Below are 25,842 nucleotides of genomic sequence, written 5' to 3' on the forward strand. Positions count from 1 at the left end.
AGAGGGTGTACGGCACAGAATGTCCAGGGCGATGGGAACAATAATGGGTAAAACTAACTTCAGGGGGAAAAAACCTACAGAATGCTTCAGATTGACACACCTTAAGTTTATAATAAAAACACATCAAAGGGGAAGAAGAGGCGGTGGAGAGTGGAAAGAACACCAGTTTGGGAGAATTGGGTTCTTGTTCCAATTCTGGTACTAAGCAGTTTACGTGACCCGGACAATGAAGCCCTTTGTGCCTCAGCTAAATTGATCTGTGAAATGAAGGGGCTGGTTCTAGAACAGTGGTTTTCACATGTTGTCCCCTGAGCATCAAAAGATTCCACGAGTTGCTTCAGTAACCACAGACAAGAGCGAGGGGCTCAGGCTCCCCTTCTACTCCACGTGACGCTCCGGAAAGCAAAATGTTGCACTGCTGTTTTAAAAAGTTTGAAAACCCCTTCCCTTACTACAAGTCTCTGCTATACTCACTCATTGTATCCCGTTCTTTTCTTTTCTGGTCCTTCTCACAGTTTGCAATTACATATAATTAGTGTGTACTTTTCGATTGGTCTCACTCAAGGGGCTATAGGCTCCAAGAGAGCAGGGCCCACGGGGTCGATTCCACCACTGCGTTCACACTACGTACCTGACATCGTAACTGGCACACAGTGGGTGCTCAACAAATATTTATTCAATAATGAAATTTTATAACTTTATTTTCCATTCTATTTAAAAGTGCAAACTGGTGAAGGATTTACCTGAACTTAATTTTAAATGAAAAAAAAAAAAAAGTCTTTAACAAGGAGTTCAAAGAAGGATAGCTAACAGGCCGTTTGGGTTGGCAAAACTCGAGTGGAAGGGGTAATGACAGGAGAATAATATTCTCAGGAGTATAGCTGATTACACGAAAGCTGCAGCACTTCTCGTATGCATTAAATGCATGAGGCCAAACATGCCTGTTAAATGGGTCAAAAGACTCTCAAAGAAATTTCAAATCCCCTCATATGTTAGGGAGTTTGCCAAGGGACTAAAGAAAACACACCCTTTCATTGGATGTCACAGTCTCTGCTAACAAAGTCGCACAGAGCCCTCGGAGATGGGGCGACGACGGTGAATGGTAAATCGGCTGAAAAAGCGGTCGAGGGACTTCTGGTTCGAGGTGGCACACTGAGCACATGCTGAGAGCTCGACCTCCCGGACCAAAGAAACATGATTTACAGACATCAATTGGTACGTGCGTCACTGGAACACACACACACACACACACACACACACACACACACACACACACACAGAGGAAACTCTCTTTAAGCCTAAAAAAATAGTTTCCCCCAAGGAAGAAAATAAACAAGAAGCCATTGTTTGAGGGAGGGCTGGGCTGAGCTGCCGTGAGCCAAAGACAAGGACTGCAGGCTGCCTGTGAGATAGTGTCTAGAAGAATTTAAATACTTGCCCACTCAACCCCCTAAAACCCGAAGAAAACAAAGCATCTATAAAGGTCTTTAAAATAAGCATACTTAATATCCTCAGATACCTAAAGGACAGAATAGCATCCATAAAATGTTCTGAAAAATAACTAATTAGGGGTTTAAAAAATGAAAATCCTAATTATTGAGTTTAAAAAAAACTCCACAGATAGGCTGAATACAAGACTAAATAGAACTAAAGATTGATGGTATATATGTATATATATTTAAGTTAAGAAATGCAAAAGCTAAATCCTGGTTTAAAATTTATATCTCAGAGTTCCAGAGAGACCAATGGGAATGAAGCAAAGGTAATAGTATCTGAAACAGGTAATGGCTGAGAATTTTCCAGAACTGATGGGAGACATGAGCCTATAGAAAGTAAGGATCCTCTGAGTATTAAAACAAATAGAACTAAAAAAAAAAAAATGCTCATATCCAGACAGATTACAGTAAAATTTCAGATTACCAATGTTATAAAAAAAATTAGTACAGCCACTATGGAAAACAGCATGGAGGTTCCATGAAAAATTAAGAATAGAATGACCCAGCAATCCCTCTTCTGGGTATATACTCCCCAAATTTGAAAACATTTATCTATAAAGATATATGCATCCCGATGCAGTATTATTCAAGGTGGCCAAGATATGGAAACAACCAAAGTATCCTTTGACAGATGACTGAATAAAGAAGACGTCATACATATATTCAATAAAATATGACTCAGCCATTAGAAAAGAGGAAATACTACCATTTGTGACAACGTGGATGGATCCTGAGATTATCATGCTAAGCAAAATACGTTACACAGAAAAAGCTGAGAACTGTATGATTTCACGTATATAGTAGATATAAAACTGAAAGCAACGAACGAATAAGACCAACTCATAGACCCAAGCAAAAGTTTCGTGGTTAGCAGAGGGAAAGAGGGGAGGGGGCATGTAGATCGGGGTAAAGGGGGTCACAGACACGGTGACAAAAGGAGATTTGACACTGGGTGGTGGACACATGATGCAATATACAGATGAGGTACTACTGAATCATACACTTGAAATCTATATAATGTTATTAAGCAATGTCACCCCAATAAATTTAATTTTAAAAAAAATAATACTTGCTTCTACTCGGGAGCACTAGAAAACTCTAAGAGTTAATAGAGAAATATGAGAAATTCAACAGAAAGGAAGGAGAATCAGATTGTTATCAACAAAACTAGTTACAAAATAATAGAGGAATGATATCTTCAAAGAATAAAGGGAAAACGACCTCTGCAAGATTCTAAATCCAGGAAAATTATCATTGAGGGTGTACAACGAGGCAAGAAAAAGAAATAAGTGATATCCAAATTGTAAAGAAAACAGCAAATCTATGTTTGTTTGCAGTGACATGGTCTCGTATACAGAAAACCCTAGAGCTAATAAACAAGTTTGATAGAGTTGCAGGACACAAGTTCAATATAAAAAAAATCAGCTGTATTCCTACAAACTAGCAATGAACAATCTGAAAATGAAATTAGGAAAATAATTTCATTTACATTAGCATCAAAAAGAATAAAATACTTAGGAATAAATTCAATCAAGAAAATATAAGACTTATACACTGAAAATTATAAAACAGCAATGAAAGGTATTAAAGAAGATCTAAATAAGTGGAAAGACATTGCATGTTCATAGACCTGAAGACAATATTGTTGAGATAATGATTAACGCCCCAAATTGATCTACAGTTTCCATGAAATCCCTATAAAATCACAGCCATCTTTTTTGCAGAACCTGACAAGTTGATCCCAAATTCATATGGAAATGCAAGAAACAGAAAATAGCCAAAACCATCTTCCATAAGAACAAAGTTAGAGAATACATACTTCCTGATTTCAAACTTACTACAAACCTTTCAAAGTAGACTAGTTTGCTTTGGGTTCCTAGGTTCAAGAATATTCATAAATTATCCATTACTCTTTCTAGTTACACAGAATTTCCTAATGAATATCTGAAATTAGTGGCTTTGAAAAGTTTCTGAGTCTAAACACTGTGTAAGAATTGAGTAACAGATATGAAGGCTTTTTAAGTAGCTATCTAATCAGTATCCCTGTCACTGCTTTGAGCTCCGGCCACACCCCACGTCTCCGTTTTCCTTGTATGTTGGAGTGCCTTGAGTAGAAGGACGGCCGACCACAGTATTCTCACAGCTACTCCACTCAAGGTCTTCACCACTTCTCCTCTGACTCCATGTAAAAATGACAAATGGACAGTCGCAGAAAGCTAAAGAACGCTGCTGTAGACTGTGGGCTGAAAGTGACTCTGGTGATGTGTTAGAAGCGGTCAAGGGCATTTTTCATTTCAAAGATATTAACCTCTTGGATGCACCGGTACTTTTCCATTTGTAACTTACCCCAGGGTACCCACATCAACAAGACATTTGACTTGCTCCATTTAAAGGTTTACATTGTTCAAGTTAAGTGTTCGGAGGTCCTTTCTTGGAAAATTCAACTTACATTTGGGGTTGCTTCCCCTATTTTTTTTCAAAAAGAAATATACATATGAAAAGCTTGCTGCCATTTGTATTTCTGCTTATCCTATTTCTCCCCTTCCTCCCACTGCTCTCTGTCACATTTAAGATCACGATAAATTAGAACTGTAACTTTATTTCACTTCTGTGACTCAATTTCATTCAAACTGCATTTTGACGTTAGTGTCTCTGTCATCACTACAGGCTCTCTGAGTCATCACACAGTTCTCAGAGTGCATTGTGGTTATCTCCGTCCAAACTGCTCAGGAATGAGTCCTCTGTATCTAATGTTCTCAATGCAAACTCTACCACAAGCTGCTCCCATAATATTAAGCCAGCTGGCATTCTCATCTATAATCACTTAATGCATTTTTATTTTTTAAATTTAATCTTTTCTACACACACAATTAACAAGCTTGCTCTCATGGGAATATAGGGAACGTCACACTCAATAATCTGAGAATCTTTTCAAGCATACGGAGGATGTTTAGAAAAATTGTTTAGATATCTGGCCCTGACAGAGATAAGAATGGCATTCAGGAAATGGGGCAGTTGAGCTACGATATCAGGAGTCAGCTCAGAGGGGCATGGAGGGATATAAAGTTTTAAAAGGGAGAAAGCAGGCAGGTCTAACCAAAGCGGAGGCTTTGTACTGCATAAATTTAGCAGCAGAAGATAAGATTCAAAAAGTGAGGTGGGTCTCGATTACACAGGACTTTGAATTCCAGCATGAGGAGTGCCTCCTCAATTCTGTAGGCAGTGGAGTTTGGTAGATTTTTAAATAGGGAAGTAATATGACAGAGGCAGTGATTCAAGAAGATTAATTTGGTAGAAATATGTCAACAGATTTGAGGTTTAAGAAGAATGAAAAGGGCTAATTTATTAGGTGCTAAATTCAGGCACTAATCAAAAGTGGGCAATATGAAAACCTATAAAGGTGCTAAAAAATAGTCGGATTATCCTAAACTGCAACCAGATCACAGGATACACATCCTATTAAGAAATTCCACTCAATGAATATAATTCTGAGGTTTGATGTTTGCATGAAATCACTTTATAGGTATACCGTAGGTTTGGCTAGGGAAGAAATGAAGCTCAAAGAAAAACAGATTTCTCCAATATTAAGAATAATTACTTTTTAAGGACTTTTTAAAAGGTAATCATAATGAACTAGAAGATCATGGCTTCCAACCCAATTTTTTCTCATTTTTTAAAAAATAATTGAGGTAAAACTGGTATATAACATCATATGTTTCAGGTGTACAACATTATAATTCAGTATAGTATCTGTACACACTACGAAGCGATTACCAAAAGTCTAGTTTCCATCCTTCACCATACAGCTGACCCCCCTTACCCATTCTGCCCCAACCTCAACCCCATTTCCCCTCTGGTAACCACCAATCTGTTCACTGTATCTAGGAGCTATAATCCAAAAGAATAACCATATACCGAGGGCTGATGACGACAGGAAGAAATTGGAACTCTTGTGTATGGCTCATGGGACTGTAACACGGTACAGTCATTTTCAAAAACAGTCTAGCAGTTTCTATAAAAGTTAAACACACACTTACCCTATATGACCCAGCAATTCTAGTCCTAGATATCCACACAAGAGAAATGAAAACATATGTCCACACAAAGACACAAATGTTCATGGCAGCGTTTTTCATAATAGTCAAAAACTGGAAATGTGCCAACTGTCCATCAACTGGTGAAGGAATAAAAAAAAAATATGGTCTAGTCATACAATGGGGTGTTTTCAGCATTGAAAACAGGGATGAACTGTTGATACTTGCTACGACATGGATAAGCCTCAAAAACATTATGCTAAATGAAAAAACCAGAAACAAAAGGCTACATATTATACTATTCTGTTTCTATGAAATCTCTAGAAAAGGCAAAACAAAAGAAACAGGAAGTACATCAGTGGTTGCCTTGGGGCCACAGGTGGGAGCCGGGACTGACTGCAAATGGGTACCAGGGAACTTTTTTGGATAATGAAACTGTTCCAAACTGGATGGTGGTAATGGATGCAAAACTATATAAATTGACTAAAAATCATTTAACTGTCGCATAAGGTAGTCTTACGGTATACAACTTATACCTCGAGGAAACTGTTTAAAGAAAGAAAAGACAAATCAAAACCACAATGAGATATTGCATCACACCCATCAGGGTGACTCCTAGAAATACAAACAAAACAAAAATATAGGGTCTCCAAGAGATATCTGTACATAATAATCGTCATAGCAGTATTATTCAGAACAGCCAAAAGGCAGGAGCAAACCGACTGTCCACTGACAAAGGAATGGACAAACAAAACGTTACAGACATACACTGGAATGTTCAGTCATAAAGAGGAAATAAATCCTGACACATGTTACAACATGGATGAACCCTGAGGACATTATGCTCCGGGAAATAAGACAAAAAAATATATGATTTCACTTATATAAGATATCGAATTAATAAAAACAGAAAGTAGAATGGTGGGTACCAGGGGCTTGTGGTAAAAGGGGAGTTGACGTTAATGAATATGTTGTTGCAGATTTGCACGGTGAGAAAATTCTGGAGATCAATTTCACAGCAATGTAAATATGTTTTACGCTATTAAGTCGCACACCTGAAAATGGTTATATTTTATGTGCATTTTACCACAATTAAAAAAAAAGAAAAGAAAACCAAGGGATGGTATTTGAGCCATGCAGATTTGGAGTTTAAAAGCAGAATGCTTTGTGGCAGCAGTGAGAAACGGAGTGAGAAAAATCCCAAGGGGTAAAACTCGGCAAACCAAAGTCACAGCCACTTATAAACAACCACCTTTCGAGGATTAAACCTTGAGTTTTATTGATTAAATAATGCCGTTTCTCCTTACTGCATCATAATCAATCACCACATTTGCTGGTCACGTGACCCAGTCCCCCCCCTCTCTCTTTCACACACACACACACACACGCACACCCCGAAATTCAGGCAAAAATCATATCCTATTCCTAAGACTATCTTACATGACACATGACCCTCGGTATCAGCTCCATCTTTCTTTTTAGACAGACATACTTCCAGGGCTAGCAGGTGACCTACGTCTGGAAGAAAATTATTATCTGTGACCTTCAGTCTGAAATGGAACAAAACACAGACAACACCCGCAGTGGGAGCAAGCAAAGCTCGAGGCTCTCGGAGAACCTTGTATTACTCAGCTGCTAGGTTTTCGAAGTCATCTCAGCGAAATACAAGACAAAATTTGTATCAGATGAGTTGCGATCTAAGAGCTACAGAGCTTCACATTCCAGGCTGTCGGAACAGGGGTTATAAAAAACAGCTTTTCTTGTCTCAAAAGGTCAAATTAGATAGACCTGGAAGTTTAGGTGTCTGATGGTCCACTGGTGAGCACATTATGTCACCGAGGCTAGGTTTTTCAAAATTTTTACAGTAAAATGTCAGACAGAATTAATATCTGATGAGCTATGATCTAAGAGTCAGAGTGTAATACTTACTGGTTGGAAACAGCTCAAAATTATAACCTACCAAAACGGGTTTGGTTTCAGGAGACCAAGATACCCAGAATGAATCTGATATTTCCTTCAAGTGACTAGGACATCAGATTCACCTAGTGATCTGGAGGAAAGTACCATCTTGTCAGCCTCCTCAAATAAGACTCTACCCTCAGCACCAAGCAGCACAGAACCCAGTCATAACACACATCAGCAAAGACTTGTGGGAAGATGGCAGTTTCAATCCAGACCCATTTATCAATATTATAAATTCTATAACATACCACAGTTTGGGAATACAGTAAAGCCAGTTAATAACTCTCCGAAAAAAAAAAATGACATTTAAAAAAAGTTGCAAACAATGAGGCCTTCGGTTTGACATGTGACAATTAGCCAGAACCGCCCTTGTCACAAAAGCCATTTCCAACTCCAGATTCATCCATCATTTCAAAAACAGCATCACAAAAATGTGCTTTATTAACAAAACCACATAAACAAGAAGTTAGACCTGTTTTTTTCATGGGGTTGAAATGGTCTTACACTGTTAGTGGTCTAGTGAATTTCTACTGATCTACTTAACGTCATTATGAATAAGAAGAAAACAGGCAGAATTTTCCTGTAATAGCACTAAAAAGTTCACAAACACTGAAAGCATCAGATGTTTCCAGCTCGGCTGTCTAAAGTTAAAAAAAAAAATAGAAATAAAACAATAGAGGACAAACATATTTTGATCAAATCAAAGTAAGGCATATATAAGTATTAAATGGGAGGGCAGTTAAAAAAGAACAAGAGCCACGTCAAAGTACTATTTTCGGTATAATTTTATAATTGTAGTATAATTTAAATAATAGTATTTACTTATTGTCTAGGTTAATTCTGTTTTGATGCAATGTACAGAGGACACTGGCTGGCTTAGCTGTTCAAACACGCTACATGTGTGTATATGCAGAGATGGCGAGAAACAGTAACAGGGCGGTCTATAGTTCCTAGTTACAAACTATATCCAAATGCTTCGGCAGAAGTTACTAATTAACCTTCATCATTGGGTGGAAAGAGCAACCTGGACCATCAAAGAAGATGAGCATTTGGAAAAAAAAAAATCTAGAAGCAAAAAGTGCCCTAAATTTGTCGTTTTAAATCAATCTTTCCCTAAGAGTAGGAGTTGAAAAACTTTTCCTATAGTCAGTTAATAAATAGTTTAGGTTTTGAGCGTCATATAATCTTAGTCACAAAGACTCAATTTTTTTGACACTGTAGCTTGAGAGCAGACATAGACAATACATAAATGAAAAAGTATGGCTGTATTCCAATAAAATTTTACCTACAGACATTAAAATTTGAATTTCCTATAATTTTCACAAAATATCTACTTTTTACTTCACAAAACGTTGTTCTCATTTCTCTTTAACCATTTAAAAATATAAGAATCATTCCTAGGTCATGGGCCATGCACAAACAGGTGACGGGCTGTATTTAACCAGTGGGATGTACTTTGCTGAACTCTGTTTAAAAGACTAGATCGGTCACAGGTGTGTCCAATGAGACACTGGTCATGCTCTTCCTTGATGGAATTCATACCAATAAGTACAGTAACCCAACATCAGTAAGTTTTTTTTTCAAAAATAATAACACAAACTGAAATGTAATGGTGATTAACCACTAATTAAAGAAATTAGATATAAAGACTATGTGGTTAGATAATTAGATTCTAAGCAACAGCAAATTGCTTGAACTTAGGCTGGCAGAAATTCTATCAGAGATAGCAAGACCTAGAAGTTTTATTAAAATGGTGTTTTAATTGATCTCAGAGACTCAGAAGAAAGAAAAGCTGCTGGAGTGCTGATGATAAGTGAATTGGTTTTGTTTGAGATATATTTGAAAAGCCTTGTTTACTTAACGTTCTCAACTCACCAAAAAAGGAACACAATGAGCCAATCAAGGAAATGTGCCTGACACCTAGCGGAGACTTTAGGTACTACAGGTACGCGACCTGTCTTATTTTCTGAAGCGAAACACAAAACACATAAAAGAGTGGGTGGGTGGGCCATATGTCTGCTCCTATAAAGCATGGTTAGTGTCATTCATTTATTCACTGTACTTTAGGCACTGGGAGCTCAGTGAATAACAAGAGTTCCAGCCTTCGTGGAGTTGACATTTTTGTGTTATGATTATTTACCTTATTCTGAGGAAAAGACTTTAGAAGTTTAGAATATCGTATTGCTAACTTCTTAGAAGCACTTTTAGACACGTTATCTTTAAACGGTACTCTGAGTTAATTACAGAAAAGCAAACTAATATGTCTTGATTTTTAATCTAGTTTCTCTTCTACCATTTCACACTGCCTCCCTTCGACTTTTCAGCCGCCCAAGTTACAGCTATTCGCTGTTCTCTCTTGATTCTAAAACTAACCACGGGATTCAAACGATGGCTCCATTACTGTATGCTTCTATAATAATTTTATCTGGGTCGCATGTTAGGACACTGAAGGGCACTGGAAAGGGGGCTGGGCATGGAGCCAGGCGCTCTGGACGCTAGTCCCAACTACGTCACACTGAAGCTGTGTGCCCTTGGGCAGGTCATTCAACCTCACCAAAACTGTTTCCTAATCTGTTTTGGTTAATGATATTTATACTGCAAAGGCTGCGGTGAGAGTTAAGGAGGAGGTGAGCAAAGGGCTCGGAACACTGTGGGTGCTTGATAAATATCAACAACACTTGATTCTCAAATTTGTGAGAATCTAAATAAAATAAATCTCTACTCTATCAATAATGAAATATAAGCAGTTAACATTACTATATACTTTATCTCACACTTAGTTTCAATTCCTGTCACAAACCTCCACTGGGGTTTTAATTTGATTTCTGGGTATGCAACGATGGTAAAACTTAAGATTTTTTTATGTTTAGAAACTTTTCTCCATCTCCATTACCACCATGATTGTTCAAACTACCTTCATGTCACCGGGCCAACGGGGAAAAAAAAAAAAGAAAAAAAACACAAGCTGGCATTTTCTTTTCCACCCTTGTCCTGTTCCCTATTTCTACACAGTAGCAGTGATTTTACTCTTACTGCGAAATTCAACATGTCCCTCTCCTATCGAAAACTCTTCAGTTTGGGGAAACGTCCAAGATCTCAGGAGATCTTTGCGCACCTCTGCGTCCTTCCCCCAGCACTCTGTCCCAGCTTCCGTCTGCTGGGAAGGCTCCTCCCTCCGCCCCCGCACGTGCCTACGTCCTGTGCATCTTTCAGGCATCACTGTACGTGTTACTCCTCATAGAAGTCTTTCTCAGCTTTCCAATAAGATAAAGGCAGACCATAAGGTAAACGCATCTTGTGAGAGAATTACTTCACACATATAGGACAAATATGGGATTTATATAATTTCTCAGAACTTCAAAGTTGAGTATCAATTGCTAAAAGGAAGGAAAAATTAAAAGTGCCACAATATCAGCAGGAAAATAACAAAGCTGGGAACAATGGCTATCCAACTGGAAAAATAAACGTAAATCCTATCTGGTATCAGACAATACACACACACGCGCACACACGCACACAAACACACACAAAATCCAGAAACAAGAATTAAGAAATTCAGAAAAATTCTGTAGCATGTCTGACAAAAAAATTACTTATTTCAATAAGGAAAACCCAGATTAATTTAGTAAGGAGAAGACTGATCAAAAAAGGTGAAAAAGACAAAATGTAAATGGCTAAGAAATATATGAAAAAATAGGTAACTTTATTTCTAATGAAAGAAATGCAAATAAAAATAACAATTAGAAATCATTCTCATCTATCGGGTTTCCAAAGACTAAAAAGTTTGAAAATAGCCCAAAGAGGTGAAGGTCTAAGGCAGCTGCTGTTGTTATATATATCGGATGCAATCTTCCTGCAGGTCTATTTGACAATATGAATTAAAAACCTTAAAAGGTACATCTTAGAGTCCAAGCAAATTCAGCTTCTGGGAACTTACACCAAATAACTAATTGGACATTAGTGCAGGTCAGAACAAAAAGTGCAAAAATGTTTTCTGCAGCATTGTTTAATAACAAAAACTTAGAAACAGCCGAAATGCTCTAAAAGAGATATTACATATACAAACTATAACACATTCATGAAATAGGATAACGAGCACAATTTAAACCAATACTTTAAAACTGTGTTAACTGATATAGAAAGACATGTTCGAATACTGCTTAGTTGAAAGAATGGTACATAAACAGTAATACTCCACATAAAAATACACATGCGTGGGAAAGGACTGGAGGCAAGTGTACACACTAAAAAGTTAATATAGTTGTCTTTAAGTAACAGGGTTATATAATTTATTTTTCTGAATGTTTTCGCAATGGACATGTATTACTTTTAACCATATAAAAATATTTAAAAACTACTCAACACAAAATATGTGCTTTTAAGAATTGTTAGTAGGTACAAAGAGATAGAAATTAGCTTTTCTTTAACTTTATTCCTCTTCGTTATAATGTTTATATCTGCGACACTTCGCAACATTTTTGCTAAAAGGCAGAATCTCTCAGGATAAAACTGCTTCGGTGACAGACTTTTTATTATCTAAAGGGGGAATGTCTACTTTATCCTGTACTCAGAGAAAGCTTCAGGTTCCAATCCTTAGCTGTCAAACCTAGATTAAATTTCCACTTAAATTTCTAACAGAAACCAGGTATGAGGAAGGCTTTTTTAATAAATAGAGAAGAAGAGACCTGGGGTCAAATTGATCCTGAGACCAGAGAAGAGAAGCCACAGAAGGAATGCTCAGAAATCAGAGAAGCCTGGTACCTCTGAAAGAGGGGTGAGGGGCTGCATTAAAATTTTTTTAATTGGTTGAAAGTCTGCCTAAGAGGCAGAGCACCTGTCACCTCTTCCACCCCACTCTCAACACCACACAGCCATCTGACTGCTCTTTTCTAGGCCCAGGAGGAAGCCAGAGGTTGGTTATTCTGTAAGGAAACTGACCAGACAGTATTTACACTTAGGCACACGAGGTAGAGGTGGGGGTATGGGGCCTGATATAAAATGGAGACGTTAACTGAAAGTCTACACTAAACCACTGGATTCCCCAGCACACTTCTTCTGATCAGGATATACATAACCTGTGACCCAATAGCTATATCCTGGATATAAAGGAGTTCCTACCCAGTTCCACTGGGGAAACACCTAAGGTATTTACTGCAGTATTATTACATGCCAGGCGGAGATCAGAATGGAGCCTAGGTGTCCATCACGGGGTTCAGAATAGATGGGTAAAACGTTCACAATACCATTTAAGTAAATTTTTAAAAAAGACAATACCTAGTTTCAAGAACATACACTAGTAAAAAGCCACACAAAAGGCTGATGAGAATGGGTAGAGAGGGTGGCTAGAGTGAAATATGTGAATAAAGTTGAATTTTTAAAAATATGATAAATAGCACAAAATAAAATGGTAGAAAAAGTCCAAATATCACAGTAATGATCATTTTTAAAACTATAATAATATAAATCAATTTGAATTATGATAAATGACTAATTATAATGATAATATTACGATAATACATTTAAAACAGGTTCTCAGGTCAGATTTTTAAAATCCAGCTTAAAATTTACAAGAAACATAATGAAAACTTAAGGACACAGGTTGAAAGTAAAGGATGGGAAAAGTTATACCTGGCACATATCTAGCAAAAGATAATAAAAGATGATACTAGCACATAAAACAGACTTGAGAACAAATAGAATTATTAGGAATAAGGGCAGTTATTACATAAGAATAAAATTTAATTTCCAAATGAAATGTATAATTTTGAAGAAGGAGATTAAAGATTTGAACAATATAATTAACTTGACCTAATGGAACATACAGTCAGTCACTCACTATAAACTCTGCACCAAACGAGCATAATACATGTTGTTTTCAAACTTACTTTAATGAATAAAGAGTTGATCATATGCTAGATAATAAGAATGTCTCAACAAATTTGAAAAAAGCTGAATAATTCAGACCATTTTCAGAGCAAAATGAAATTAACCTAGAAATTAGTAGTAAAAAGGCAACTAGAAAACCCCCACACATTTGGAAATTAAGAAAGTATACTTCTCAAGGAAATCATAAGGGAACTTAGAAAATATTTAGGATTAAACAATGAAAAATTACATAACAAAACTTAGACACTGCTCAGGTAGTGCTCAGAGAAATTAATAGCCTTAAGTGCTTCTGTTAGGGAAAAGAACCTGAAATGAGTGAGCTAAAGATATCTTTAAGGAAGTTAGAAAAAGAGTATCCAAATAAAGTCAAAGAAACTATTACGAAAGAAATAATAAAGACAACAGTGGAAATAAGTAAAACTGAAACTACAACACATACAATAAAAGAATCATCAAAACCAAAAGTTGGTCCAATGAAAGTCCAATAGATTAGACAAACTTATGGCAAGATTTTTCCAAGAAAAAAAAAACAGAAAAAAACCATAAATACATGAGACTAGAGATGAAAAAAGAGACATTAGCACATATATTAGAGATAAAATATTACAAACTTTGTGCCAAAACTTGAAATTTTAAAAGAAACTGACAAATTCCTACTAATATGTTACAACATGACTCAAAAAGAAATAAAAAATGAAAATAATCTTATAATTGCTTTTTAAAATGAAATTAACTGTTAAAAATCTTCCTGTCTATGGCCATGCCACCCTGAACGTACCCGATCTTGTCTCATCTCAGAAGCTAAGCAGGGTCCGGCCTGGTTAGTACTTGGATGGGAGACCACCTAGGATTACCAAGTGCTATAGGTGTTAAAAATAAATAAATAAAAATAGAAAAAATTAAAATCTTCCCCCAAATAAGGCTTTAGGCACAGATAGCTTCATTGGTGAGTTTTACCAAAAATTTAAGGAACAAATAATTTCCATCTTAAAAAATCTCTTCCCAAAAATATAAAAAAGAAAGAACGCTCCTAACTTTTTGAAGACAGCAAATTGGGCAAACTTTGTCCTAAAAATAAGACAAAACAAAACAAAATCAAAAAGCCAAAGGAAATTATAGGATAACAAAATTCAAAAACATAGACAAAATCTGAACAAAATATTAGCAAATGAAATTGACCAGTGTATTAAAAAGAGAGTCAATTTATATTTATTCAAAAAATGCAGGGTTGTTTAGAAAAAAAAAAAGTGTAATTCACTGCATTAATAGAATACACTCACACGATCATCTTAATTAATGCAGAAAAAGTCTGATAAAATTTGACATCCACTCATGACAAAAAGAAAGCACTCTTAGCAAACTAATAATAAAAGGAAACATCTTTTACCTGATAAACAGTTTCTACAAAGACTACATCAAATACCATACTAAATGAATGCTGAAAGCACTCTCTTTGGGATTAGTAATAACACAAGAATGCCGAGTAAACCACTTCTGTTCAATATTACATTGGAGGTTCTAGCCAGCATAATAAGACCAAAGGGAAAAAAATACATGATTAATGCTTAAAAGCATAAGGAGTGGGAGGCGGAAACGAAGCTATCACTAGTTGCAGGTGATATAATTATTTATAGACGATCTAAGAGAATTTGAGTAGAAATTACTAGAATTAATGAGCAAGTTAAGCAAGATGACCAGATATTTTGCATTTTGTATTTAAATACAAAACCAGTTTGCATTTCCATACAGCAGCAACAAACTGTTAAGACACATAATTTAAAAAAGATACCATTTGCACAACTGTATACACTTGTCAAAACTCATCGAATTGCACACTTAAAGTGAGTGCATTTTATTACATGTAAATTATACCTCAAAAAAAAATTGTAAAAAAAAGGCACCGTTTGTAACACAACAACACATAAAAAGTATATAAGAATTAATCTAACATATATAAGACCATTCTAGGCAAAATTATAAAGATTTATTGAAGGGCATAAAAGATACTTAAATAAATGGAAAGATACAACACACCATAGAATGAAAAACTTAGTATTATAAAGATGTCACTTCTCCTCAATCTGATTTTTAGATTCAATGAATGGCCAAGCAAAATCCAACAAAATTTTATGAGGAACTTAATAAGCCGATTCTAAAATTTACATAAAAGAGCAAAGAAAAGACAAGATACTCTTTAAAAAGATTACTTAATCCGTTATCATGAGCTAGCCTGATAGTGGCATAGGGATAGACAATTCAACCGAAGGAAGAGAATAAAGAGCCCTGAAACCAGACCATGTATTATCTGGAAACTTCCTTTATGACAATGGTGGCATCGTAGGTCAGTGGTGAAATGATGGATTATCCAATAAATGGCTCTGAGAAAAGTTATTATTCAAATGCAAAGGAAGAAAGAGAATTGCATATTCTATACCACGCTGTACACGAAAATCCATTCCGGATGAATTAAAGACATATGTGAAAGGGACATCTTCAGAACTTTAAAGGGGTAAAAAAAAAGAGAGAGAGAGAGAGAGACACACACACACACACACACGCACACACACACACACACAAACACTACAATGTTGGGGCAGACGGGGACTTTTCTTCGAAGAAAGTAATGGGAAACTGAAAGAAAAACAACAGTCAGAAGTCGATCCAGTTATAAAGTCAACGGGTATGATTTTGAGCAATCGATGATGTGTAAGGAAAGTTCCCACTGAACTCTGATGGCAGAAGAAGGGACTGGGATCACGGCACTGAAACCACACGGAGGAACAGACAGCCACGGCCCGCCGACTGCGTAACGAGCGGCGTTAACTGGAAACGCTGTTCTCTGGTTTTCAACTTTCAGACGCAGCCCTTGAGAAATCTCGGATGATTTAGTTATTATCACAGAAGGGAACAGCAACATCATCAGTTTTGATAACATAAAAGCAACGGTAGAGATGACAGAAGTCAGGAGGAAAAAGGAGAAGAAAGAAGTAGAAGGTACTAATTTTTCTCATTTTACACAGTGGAAATTAGAAGATATTATAAGAAATAGAAGTTTAAGAATATTATTTAAAATTACAGTTAACTAACTTGGAAATGGTGATATAATTATGGGTTGACATGTAGTTATGAATAAGGTTGGTTCCTTATACCACAAACGGAATTATTTAATAATTTCCAAAACTGATTAAGTCAATAAATGGTGCTCTAAATATATTATTCGGAGATACAGAGGTCACCACTAGTCAATCTAAAATCTAGACAAAACACAATGAAGTAAGGGAGGGAATGTTGTCTTCATTTTAAGCTCTTCTGTAGCACTAATTTTTAAATCCACATGCTTGTAAAATTTTAATATAAAAGTTTTCAAAATTATTAAATAAAAAAAGGAAGGTCAAGAAAACTAAGAGATCATTTAGTCAAAACACCTACCACCAGGTAGGTAAAAGAAAATGAATGTCCACTCCAAAAGAAAAACTTTTAAACACTTGATAAAGGCTAATGATCAAAAACCTACCGACTGTATCCAGCAGAGTAGACTTAATATCATCATTTAATTCAGAATGAAGAGACAGAAAAAAGGCTAAAATCTTATTATTCCTTGTTTCTCCTCCTTCTTACTTTCCTTCTTTCTCTATTTCTCTAACTTTTTTGGTCCTCCTAGCTTTCTAGCATGGATATTCAACTAAAGTGTGTGTGTGTGTGTGTGTGTGTGTGTGTGTGTGTGTGTGTGTGTAATACTAGTTTTGTTTCTGCATAGCCTTATGTTTCCTAATTTCCTCTCAATACAAAGAGCCTACCAGGTTGATTTTCATTTCCAAGTTGTCTAAACTATGGGCATTACTGCCGTAGAGGAGAAATGATCACTACCACTAATTGAAGGGAAGAACACACATACAATGAAAGGCAACTTTGCTAAACCCACCACAATAATTCTCTTCAATGGATTAATGCTTCTATTGGAGGCTACTATATTTTCCTTAGACTTTGGGGCTCAGGAGCTAGGTTTCCATGGTGACTTAAAGAGATGAAAATTTGAAGTCTAAGTTTCCCAAAAGTGAAGTAAAAATCAGAAGGTTAAACGTTCATGCTGGGTGATACTTGGTTTTGATCCAAAAGAATTTAGCAAGGTCTCCATTTCAGTCTCATTCTTATCCATATCCAGGTATATACTTACACTATATTTGCAAGGTCAAGTGGTTTCTCTGGTTGCTCGGGAAACACAGGATGCGGGGGTTCTCTGGTGGGTACACACCCCAAAGATTTACTAATTGCATGGCTCAGCTTCTTTGCAGGGGATTTCTGTGTCAAAGTAGAAAATCAGAAAATAAGGAGTTACATTTCGAAAGAATGAAAAAGAATTTCAACATAACTTGGTGACAAGAGCTGTAGAAAACATCTTCTCAAATACAAACTAAGTTTCGTTATAATCAACATTAATGGGTCCTGCAGGAAGGAACCACAGTCGTTTGCTCCAAGGTCATTTGCGGTCCCCTTCATTTCTGCGCTTACTCTCTCATCTCTGAATGCAGTCGCATTATCAAGTTAATGTGAACTTTCCTTGTGAACAGCTCTATGTGACTTTACATAAACTCCTTGATGCTTCTGGATCGTTTCTGGTGAGATAGTATAGTTAAATCCCTAATCGAAGTCAGAAATGTTGGGGGGCTAAAATACTAAAAGGCTAAGATAATGCTGACGGCTTATGACTTTGAATGTTAACAAATTAGCTAAGCCGCATGCCAAAACGTGCATATTAAGAGAATGTTCCCAAAATAAATGGGAAACAGAACATTTGGTATCAAGGGTCTGGCTACGGACAGAGATACAAATGAGTGCACTCACGCACTCAGGCAGTCGGTATCACACCCGTGGCTCTGGTTACGACATGCTGAAAGCACAAATCAAGCTGGCACACTGACGCACTTCTCTGGAAGGTAGAATGATACACGCCAAACCTAAAGACTACCGAGTTTAAGACTTAATAGTAAATACGTATGAAAGTAAACAATATGCCACAGTTAAGTTACATAGAACATGCACAATTTAAAGGGGGCTCTTTATAGGATACTGATTTTGTTGTCCACTCAATTCCTTTTAAAATAATACTGCCGTCTGATATTTTCTTGGTAGGATATTAACTGAAAAAAAAAATTAAATATTTCATTCTACTGCTCCTGGAGTGTATTACCGTACATAGCACTGCAACTGAAAAACAGAACTTGTTTGCAGCTGTGTACCTACCTCATCAATACCATGTATCCACTTAACTTTGATATGCTGCTTGCATATATTTTAACAATAAGCAAAAACCTTTCAAGACTATATAAGCAAAGTTAGTTAATACCTTATTTATAATAAAGACTGAATAATACCAATTTCTTCAGAAATGTCATATATTGGCTCCAAATCACCAACCACTATCCCCTACAACCCATTAAATTCTGGGAAAAGTCTAAATGTAATCTAATTTCCGGAAAATCACATGAAACTAAACAAAGCAGAAATTCTGACCTTCCCCAACTACTCTCCATTGTCCCTTTGCCCAACAACTAACATGGCTCTGATTCTTCCTCCTCTAATCCATCCGTCATCTACACTGCCCCCCAAGACATGTCAGTCTTCTGCTTTAAATTTTTCAAAGGCCGATCGTCATGTATAGAATACGATCTAAATAAATGCCATCATATTCCATAGCTTTCATATCTGGCTCCCTCCCCTCTCCTCACCCTCCACCTGACAAGCTGCTCGGTTAACGAAGCACACAGTGTTCTCTCTTAGCTCTCTCTCTTCTGCTCGTCTCTCAAGGCCACTCGCAAGTCTCCCTTCCTCTGTGGAGACTTACCTCACAAGGCAAAGCCCGCCTTTCCAAGCGACCCATTTACCACGTTTATATTTCCACTGTTAAACTTTCCATGCTACATTGCACTTTTCAATTTATGCACCTATCTCTCTCAGACTGGTGTTCTTGAAGGGTAGGATCTACATTTTATTCCTCTGTGTATTTCCAGAACTTGTCCTAAACAGAATATGTTAGATGAACAAATTATCTGCCTAGATGAATTTTCTAGACTGACCAAACCACATACGTTTTATTTTTTGAGTTATGATACAAGTGGAAGACATCAGAGAATATCTTAATTCTCCTTTACAACTAAACACAACATCTGTAACCCATGTATTAACTTCATGATTTTTTTTTTTTTTTTGCTATATCTAACAACCACCTGGGCCATTAATTCATGCAGTCTATGTGAGACAGATTATCATAGACTACTTTGGCTGCACCCTGAGTAATAACGGCCATGAAATCATAGGTTCCATGTGTATATTTTATAATAAACATTAAAATAACTATATAACTGTTAAAATAACAAACGTTTCCCTTTGCACCACCTAAGATTCTCTAACAATATGCTTATTGTGCTTTTGAAAACACCCCTTGAAGTCCAGGTTTAAGACTAGATCCAATTTCAAGTCTCAATAATATAACTATAAAGACAAAATCAATACATCAAAGTCAATTCCAAATACTTAGAGTACATCAAAAGAGGCTTGATGTGTGTGATGGGAAGGGAGAAATTAGTAATAAATATACAAAGAAATCTGAATATTAAGTAAGGGCTAGGACCAAACCGAAAACTTAAAAAGATAGGTATTCAATTAGGTTTTCTAAATATGCAAATAAATTATTTCCTCAAAAAGATCTCAAAGAGTGGATTATGATATAGACCTGAAGTGAATTTCGATGCAGAGTCAGTTTAAGAGGCTGAGAGTAACAAAGACTATAAGAGCTTGAAAACTGCTGCTGAGTGCTGAGATGGGGACGGGGACATTACCCTTCTGGCTACCTGGGCCCTGGGATAACGCCTGGAAATTGGCGCTCAGTCACTAAATATATATGGACTGAAGAAGAGAGGACCAAATGCAGTCAGGCCTCGGGCCTGGGTCTCCCACACTTCATTTAAGCTCCTTGCAGGCTCAGCACCTCTCCCTTCACTCCGACTCTGAAACCGACACCTGGAGAAGCCTTAACCTAGAAAATTAAATCTCCTCTGAACACTCGTAGGCGATAATTTTCAATTTTTGTGCATTTTCAATATGTTAATCTACTTCACTTAACTTCAAAATATGTCTTACCATCTCTTAAAAATTCTACAGGTTACAATTTTTTTTAAAAATATCAAAGAGTATATAAAAATATATGTAGTTAAAAAGTTATAAAATATATACTACCTACCCACTACTCTGCATGAGAAATAGAACACTTTGAAGCATCCGTGTGGGCCCTTATCTAATACAGTCTATCTGTTCTTCTCCTCATAATGTGTCCTGGATTTTGTATTAATCACTTCCTTATTTTAGCAATTATGGCATAAATAATATAAATCACTTGGTATGTTTAAAACCTACACGGACTTACATTTATTTTTTCTGCAATTTGCTTCTTTCACTAAACATTGTAACAATTCATACATGTTGATGCATGTAACTGTAATTCATTCCATTTTTCACTGCTTGATTGTATCTCATTACTTAATTACACTGTAATTTGTACATCCAGTCCACTGCTAATGAATGTTTGGGTTTCTATTTTTTCCTTCATTCAGAATGCTCTTATGAACTTTCTTGGTGGCCACGTCTAAGAATTTCCTGAGTGGAATTACCGGGTCGTAAGTTATGCACGTTTAGTTTTACTAGGCACTGCGAGCTGGTTTTCACTCGGCTGTGTGAGACACTTGCCGACCATCCACATTCTGGCCAACCCTGGTTATTGTCCAACATTTTAACATTTGCCAATCTGGTGGGTGATAAATAGTATTGTGGTTTCAACTGACAATTCCCTGATTACTAAGAAGACTGGGCATTTTTTCCTATGTTTATGGGCCATTTGCGTTTTTCATCTGTGAAATATCTTTTCCTGGCTTTGGCGTGGGTTACACTAGAATGCCTTTCTCTTATTGATTTGTAAGAGTTCTTCATATTTTCTGTATTTTAACCCTGCTGAAGTTATGACTTGTGAACAGCTCCCACTATTTAAAGCTTGTTTTTCACTCTATTGTTTCTGATGGATGGTCATTTTTAAATATAATATCAGTCCCAATTTATTAATCATTTCCTTTATATTTTGTATCTTGAGAACTGTTTCCCTCTCTGAAGTAAATAAAAAAGATATCCTCCCACGTCACCTTCTAAAGTGTTATAGTTTGTACCTCTCGTATTTAAGTTTCGATCTATTTAGAACTGATTTGTTTGGTAGGTATGGGGAAAGAATCTAGTTTTATTCCATATGGATAATCAATTCTCTCAGGATCTTTTAATGAAGATTCTATCCTTTTCCTAATAGATATTCTATTTCTATCCCTGTGCCAGTATCACATGATTTAATCGCTGTAGCTTCCTCTTATCTTTGCAGACAGCATCAGAGCCCCGAACTTAACTGCTTCTGTAGGAGAGTCCTCATTACTCTTGCCCCTTTACACTTCCACTTACATTTTAAAAACAGTTTGTTGTTTACCACAAAAAAAACCCTGTTGGGATTTTGATGGGAACTCATCAAATCTATAGGTAGTTTTGGAAAGAAATGCCATCTTCAAATACTAAACAGTCCTTTCATGCATGTGTTCATCTCATGCGTTTAAGTCTTCTTCGATGTCTTTCAATAAAGTTATAAATTCTTTTCCATAAAGGATTTATGCATCACTCTTGTTTCTAATTATTTTATAGATAGATTTTGTATCCAGCAACCCTGCTCTCCTGTTGCCTTTTTTTTAAGTTGTGGTAAAATATACATAAAATTTACCACCTGACCCATTTTAAAGCATACCATTTAGTGGTGTTAGGTACACTTACATTGATGTAATGCTAATCTCCAGAACTCTGCATCCTGCAAACTCAAAATTCCATACCCATTAAATGACTCACTCCCTTCTCGAGTCCCTGGCAACCACCAGCCCACTTTTTGTTTCTATAAATTTTACTACACAAGCATGATACTTGATATAAGCAGCATCATACAGTATTTGCCTTTTTGTGACTGGTTTCTGTTACTCAGCATAATGTCCTCAAAATTCATCTATGTTGTAGCCTGTGTAAGAATTTCTTTCCTTTTCAAGGCTGAATAATATTCTGTTGTATATATAAAACATATTTTGTTTATCCATTCACTCATCGATGGACATTTGGGTTGCTTCCAAGTTTTAGCTACTGTGAATAATGCTGCCACAAACCTGTGTGTACAAATATCTCTTTGAGACTCTTTGAGACTCTGCTTTCAATTCTTTTGGAAAAATATCCAGAAGTAGAACTGCTGAATCACATAATAATTCTATTTTTAATTTTTTTAGGAACTTCCATACTATTTTCTATAGTGGCTGCACCATTTTACATTCCACCAACAGTGGGTTCCAATTTTTCCACATCCTTGCCAACACTTGTTACTTTCTGTTTGTTTTATAGTAGCCATCCTAATAGGTATGAGGTGCTATCTCATTGGGGGTTTGATTTGCATTTCCCTAATGATTAGTGATATCAAGTATCTTTTCATATGCTTATTAGCCATGTGCATATCATCTGTAGAAAAATATCTTTCAAGTCCTTTGCCCATTTTTTCATTAGGTTTTTTATTGTTATAGTTCTTTATATATTCTGGATATGAACCCCTAATCTGATATAAGATTTGCAAAGATTTTCTCCCATTCCATAGATTACCTTTTCACCATGTTGATTGTGCCCTTTGATGCACAGAAGATTTTAATTTTGATGTAGTCCAATTTACCTGTTTTTACTTTAATCTCTGCTCTATTTCAATTCTAATGATCTGGAGATTCAGACCTTCTACATTGACAGTCATTGTCAAATAATGACAATTTTGTTTCCTTTCAATTCAAACACCTTTTATTTCTTTTCCTCGTTTACTATGCTGCTTAGAACTGCCAATAAAATGTTGAATAGATATGTTGATAGTAAGCCTTCTTGTTTTGTTTTCAATATTAAAACAAATACTTTTGACATTTCACCAGTGAATATCACAGATATTACCAGTTTTAACAAACATTCTATATTAGGTTAGAGAAGTTCCTTCTACTACCAGACTCCTAAGGGTGTGTGTGTGTGTGTGTGTGTGTGTATGTGTGCGCGCGCACGCGTGCACGTGTGTGTTTAAATGATCAGTAAATATCAGATCATAGTAAATGTTTTATATGAGTCTTCTGAGATGATTTATGGATTTAATACATTTATGAATATGGCTACACTATAATAATCTATCTTTAATTGCTGGAATAAAAACAGTGTGGTCATGATGTATTTATCTTTTGTATACACTGCTGGATTCAGTTTCTTAACATTTTGTTTAGGTTTTATGTTCATTAGAATGGTTTATAAGCTTCCTTTCTTACTGTCTTCATAAGGGTTTGGTACCAAAGTTATTCTAGCCTCAAAAATGAAACCGTAATGCTTATTATTTTTTCTAAAATCTGGGAAATTTTATATAATACTGGAATATGTCTTTTCTTCTAATATTTGTTGAAACGCGTGTAAAGTCAGTCAGGTCTGGTTGTTTCCTTTGTGTACAGATTTAAGCTACTAATTCAAATTCTTTAATGATTATACTACTAATTGGATTTTTTATTCCATTTTGAACCAGTTTTGGTAAGCAAGGTTGTTTTAGGAATCTGCTCATTTCAACCAATTTTTCAATAACCAGTATACTAGTTTTCTTGTTCTGTTATTGGTTCCTAAGTGAAATGCACTATAATCAGAGAATATAGTCTGTAGGATACTAATTCTCTTTTGAGGCTTCTTTTATATCAACTTTTGTGTGTTGGAAAAGAATGTACAATCATTAATTGTTGTATATATTCAAATTTTCTACACTTTCTTTTTTGTCTAATAATTCTAACAACTATTTATAGACGTGTTAAAATTACCCATTTTAATAATATATTTTTCAACTTATGCACCCTTATTTTTATTTACGTATATTACAGCAACATTATTAGATGTGTATCTGTGTATAAGTGTTAATTTCACCTTTTTGTCTTTGGTACTTCTGGTTAAATTTTTTTTTTAATTGATAAAATATACACAACATAAAATGTACCATTTTAACTTCCCTGGTAAAGATTTTTGCCCTGGAATCTATTTTCTGAGATTAATACAGTTTCATCAAATTTATTTTGGTTAGTACATTGTGAGGTATGTCTCTTTTTTTATCCTTAACTTTCAACTCTTGTGTGTAGCTTTTTTTGCTGCCCTTCGTAAACAGCAGAGAGTCCAATTTTTTATAATATTCATTTGACAACTGTTGCTTTTTATCTGGAAAATTTAATTTACTAATTACTAACATATTTTGTCTTTATTTCTACAGCTTATTATATCATTATTTGTTTTATGACTTTTTCTTTTACTTAGTCCTTAACTACTTTTTAGGCTTTGTTTTATTTTTATCATTTTATTTTCCTTGTTTGGCAATTATACTCTTAGGGTCAACTTTCTAGTGGCTTCATTTTTTTCCCTAAAATTGAAGTAACGTTTATTAAGAAATTACTGTCGGGCACCTGACAGGTGCTTTGCACACGTACATAGGCTCATGTAACCCTCCAATAGTCTTGTGAATTAGATGTTAACAGTCTCGATTTTATAGATCCAAAAACTAAAGCTCCCATAACCAGGCCCGACTTCCTTTTTTTACAGTACGACATAGTCCCTCAACAGGTAAAATTACTCAGAGAAAGAACATGCAGGGGTTGGGGAAGACAGCCTGGGCAGTGAGACATTCTTGCAAGGGGTCAGTCAGAAACAGACTGGGGCCTCCAAGTACCCCACAGGGTTCACAAAGGGGAAGCTCAGCCGAGTCAGGGGTGGAGACACAGTTTCCAATCGAGGGCGAACTCCAAGGTAGGGAGTGGCAGGGGACTTGTGTTGTAACCACTGCACTGTGTTCCCCTGCTGGGGCTGATGGGGCTGAAACTCATTTTCCTCAGATAACTGTGGATGAGGCAGTAAGATGCTCTGATAAATAAACTTCTTTTGAGCTCAGATGACTGTGTTTTCAATCAGCCTCGAGCTAACTCCTTGCACAGCAGTCTTCAGCTCTGGGTACATGCTGACGGGCCCTGACACTTGGAAGCACAACAGCCTAATGCAATAAACTCAGGGCTGGTGCCTCAGAGGCCATTCCTGTCGTGTTCACTTCAAATGACCCTGAGTACACCATTTTGAGCATCAAGCCACCATCTAAGGGATTGCGAGCAGAAACATAAGCCTATTAAATCCTCATACATGTCAGGAACCTCCTCTATTGTAACATGAACACTGACCACAATCTTAACCAGCATCTGCACTCTCAGCCTGTAACATAAAACCCTGTAACTCTAATCATACCTCAACTATATTTGGGTCATAACTGATTAGTACTTTAGCTGCATCCTGTTTTAAGCGGACCAGAATTAGTCATTATTATT

General features: G+C 36.2%; 1 protein-coding gene across 23 annotated transcripts in view; it reads right to left on the reverse strand.

Annotated features, from left to right (window-relative positions):
• DTNB (dystrobrevin beta) overlaps positions 1–25,842 on the reverse strand; it is a 178,459-nt gene that overhangs the window by 75,461 nt on the left and 77,156 nt on the right. For all 23 annotated transcript variants that reach the window (XM_016121733.2, XM_036223988.1, XM_016121726.2 and 20 more), the window contains one exon: positions 17,553–17,677. In XM_016121733.2, the coding sequence (XP_015977219.2) occupies positions 17,553–17,677 (125 nt within the window). The remainder of the gene's footprint in view (positions 1–17,552; positions 17,678–25,842) is intronic.

This window comes from Rousettus aegyptiacus, unplaced genomic scaffold (assembly GCF_014176215.1).
Source record: "Rousettus aegyptiacus isolate mRouAeg1 unplaced genomic scaffold, mRouAeg1.p scaffold_m13_p_7, whole genome shotgun sequence".
NCBI lineage: Eukaryota > Metazoa > Chordata > Mammalia > Chiroptera > Pteropodidae > Rousettus > Rousettus aegyptiacus.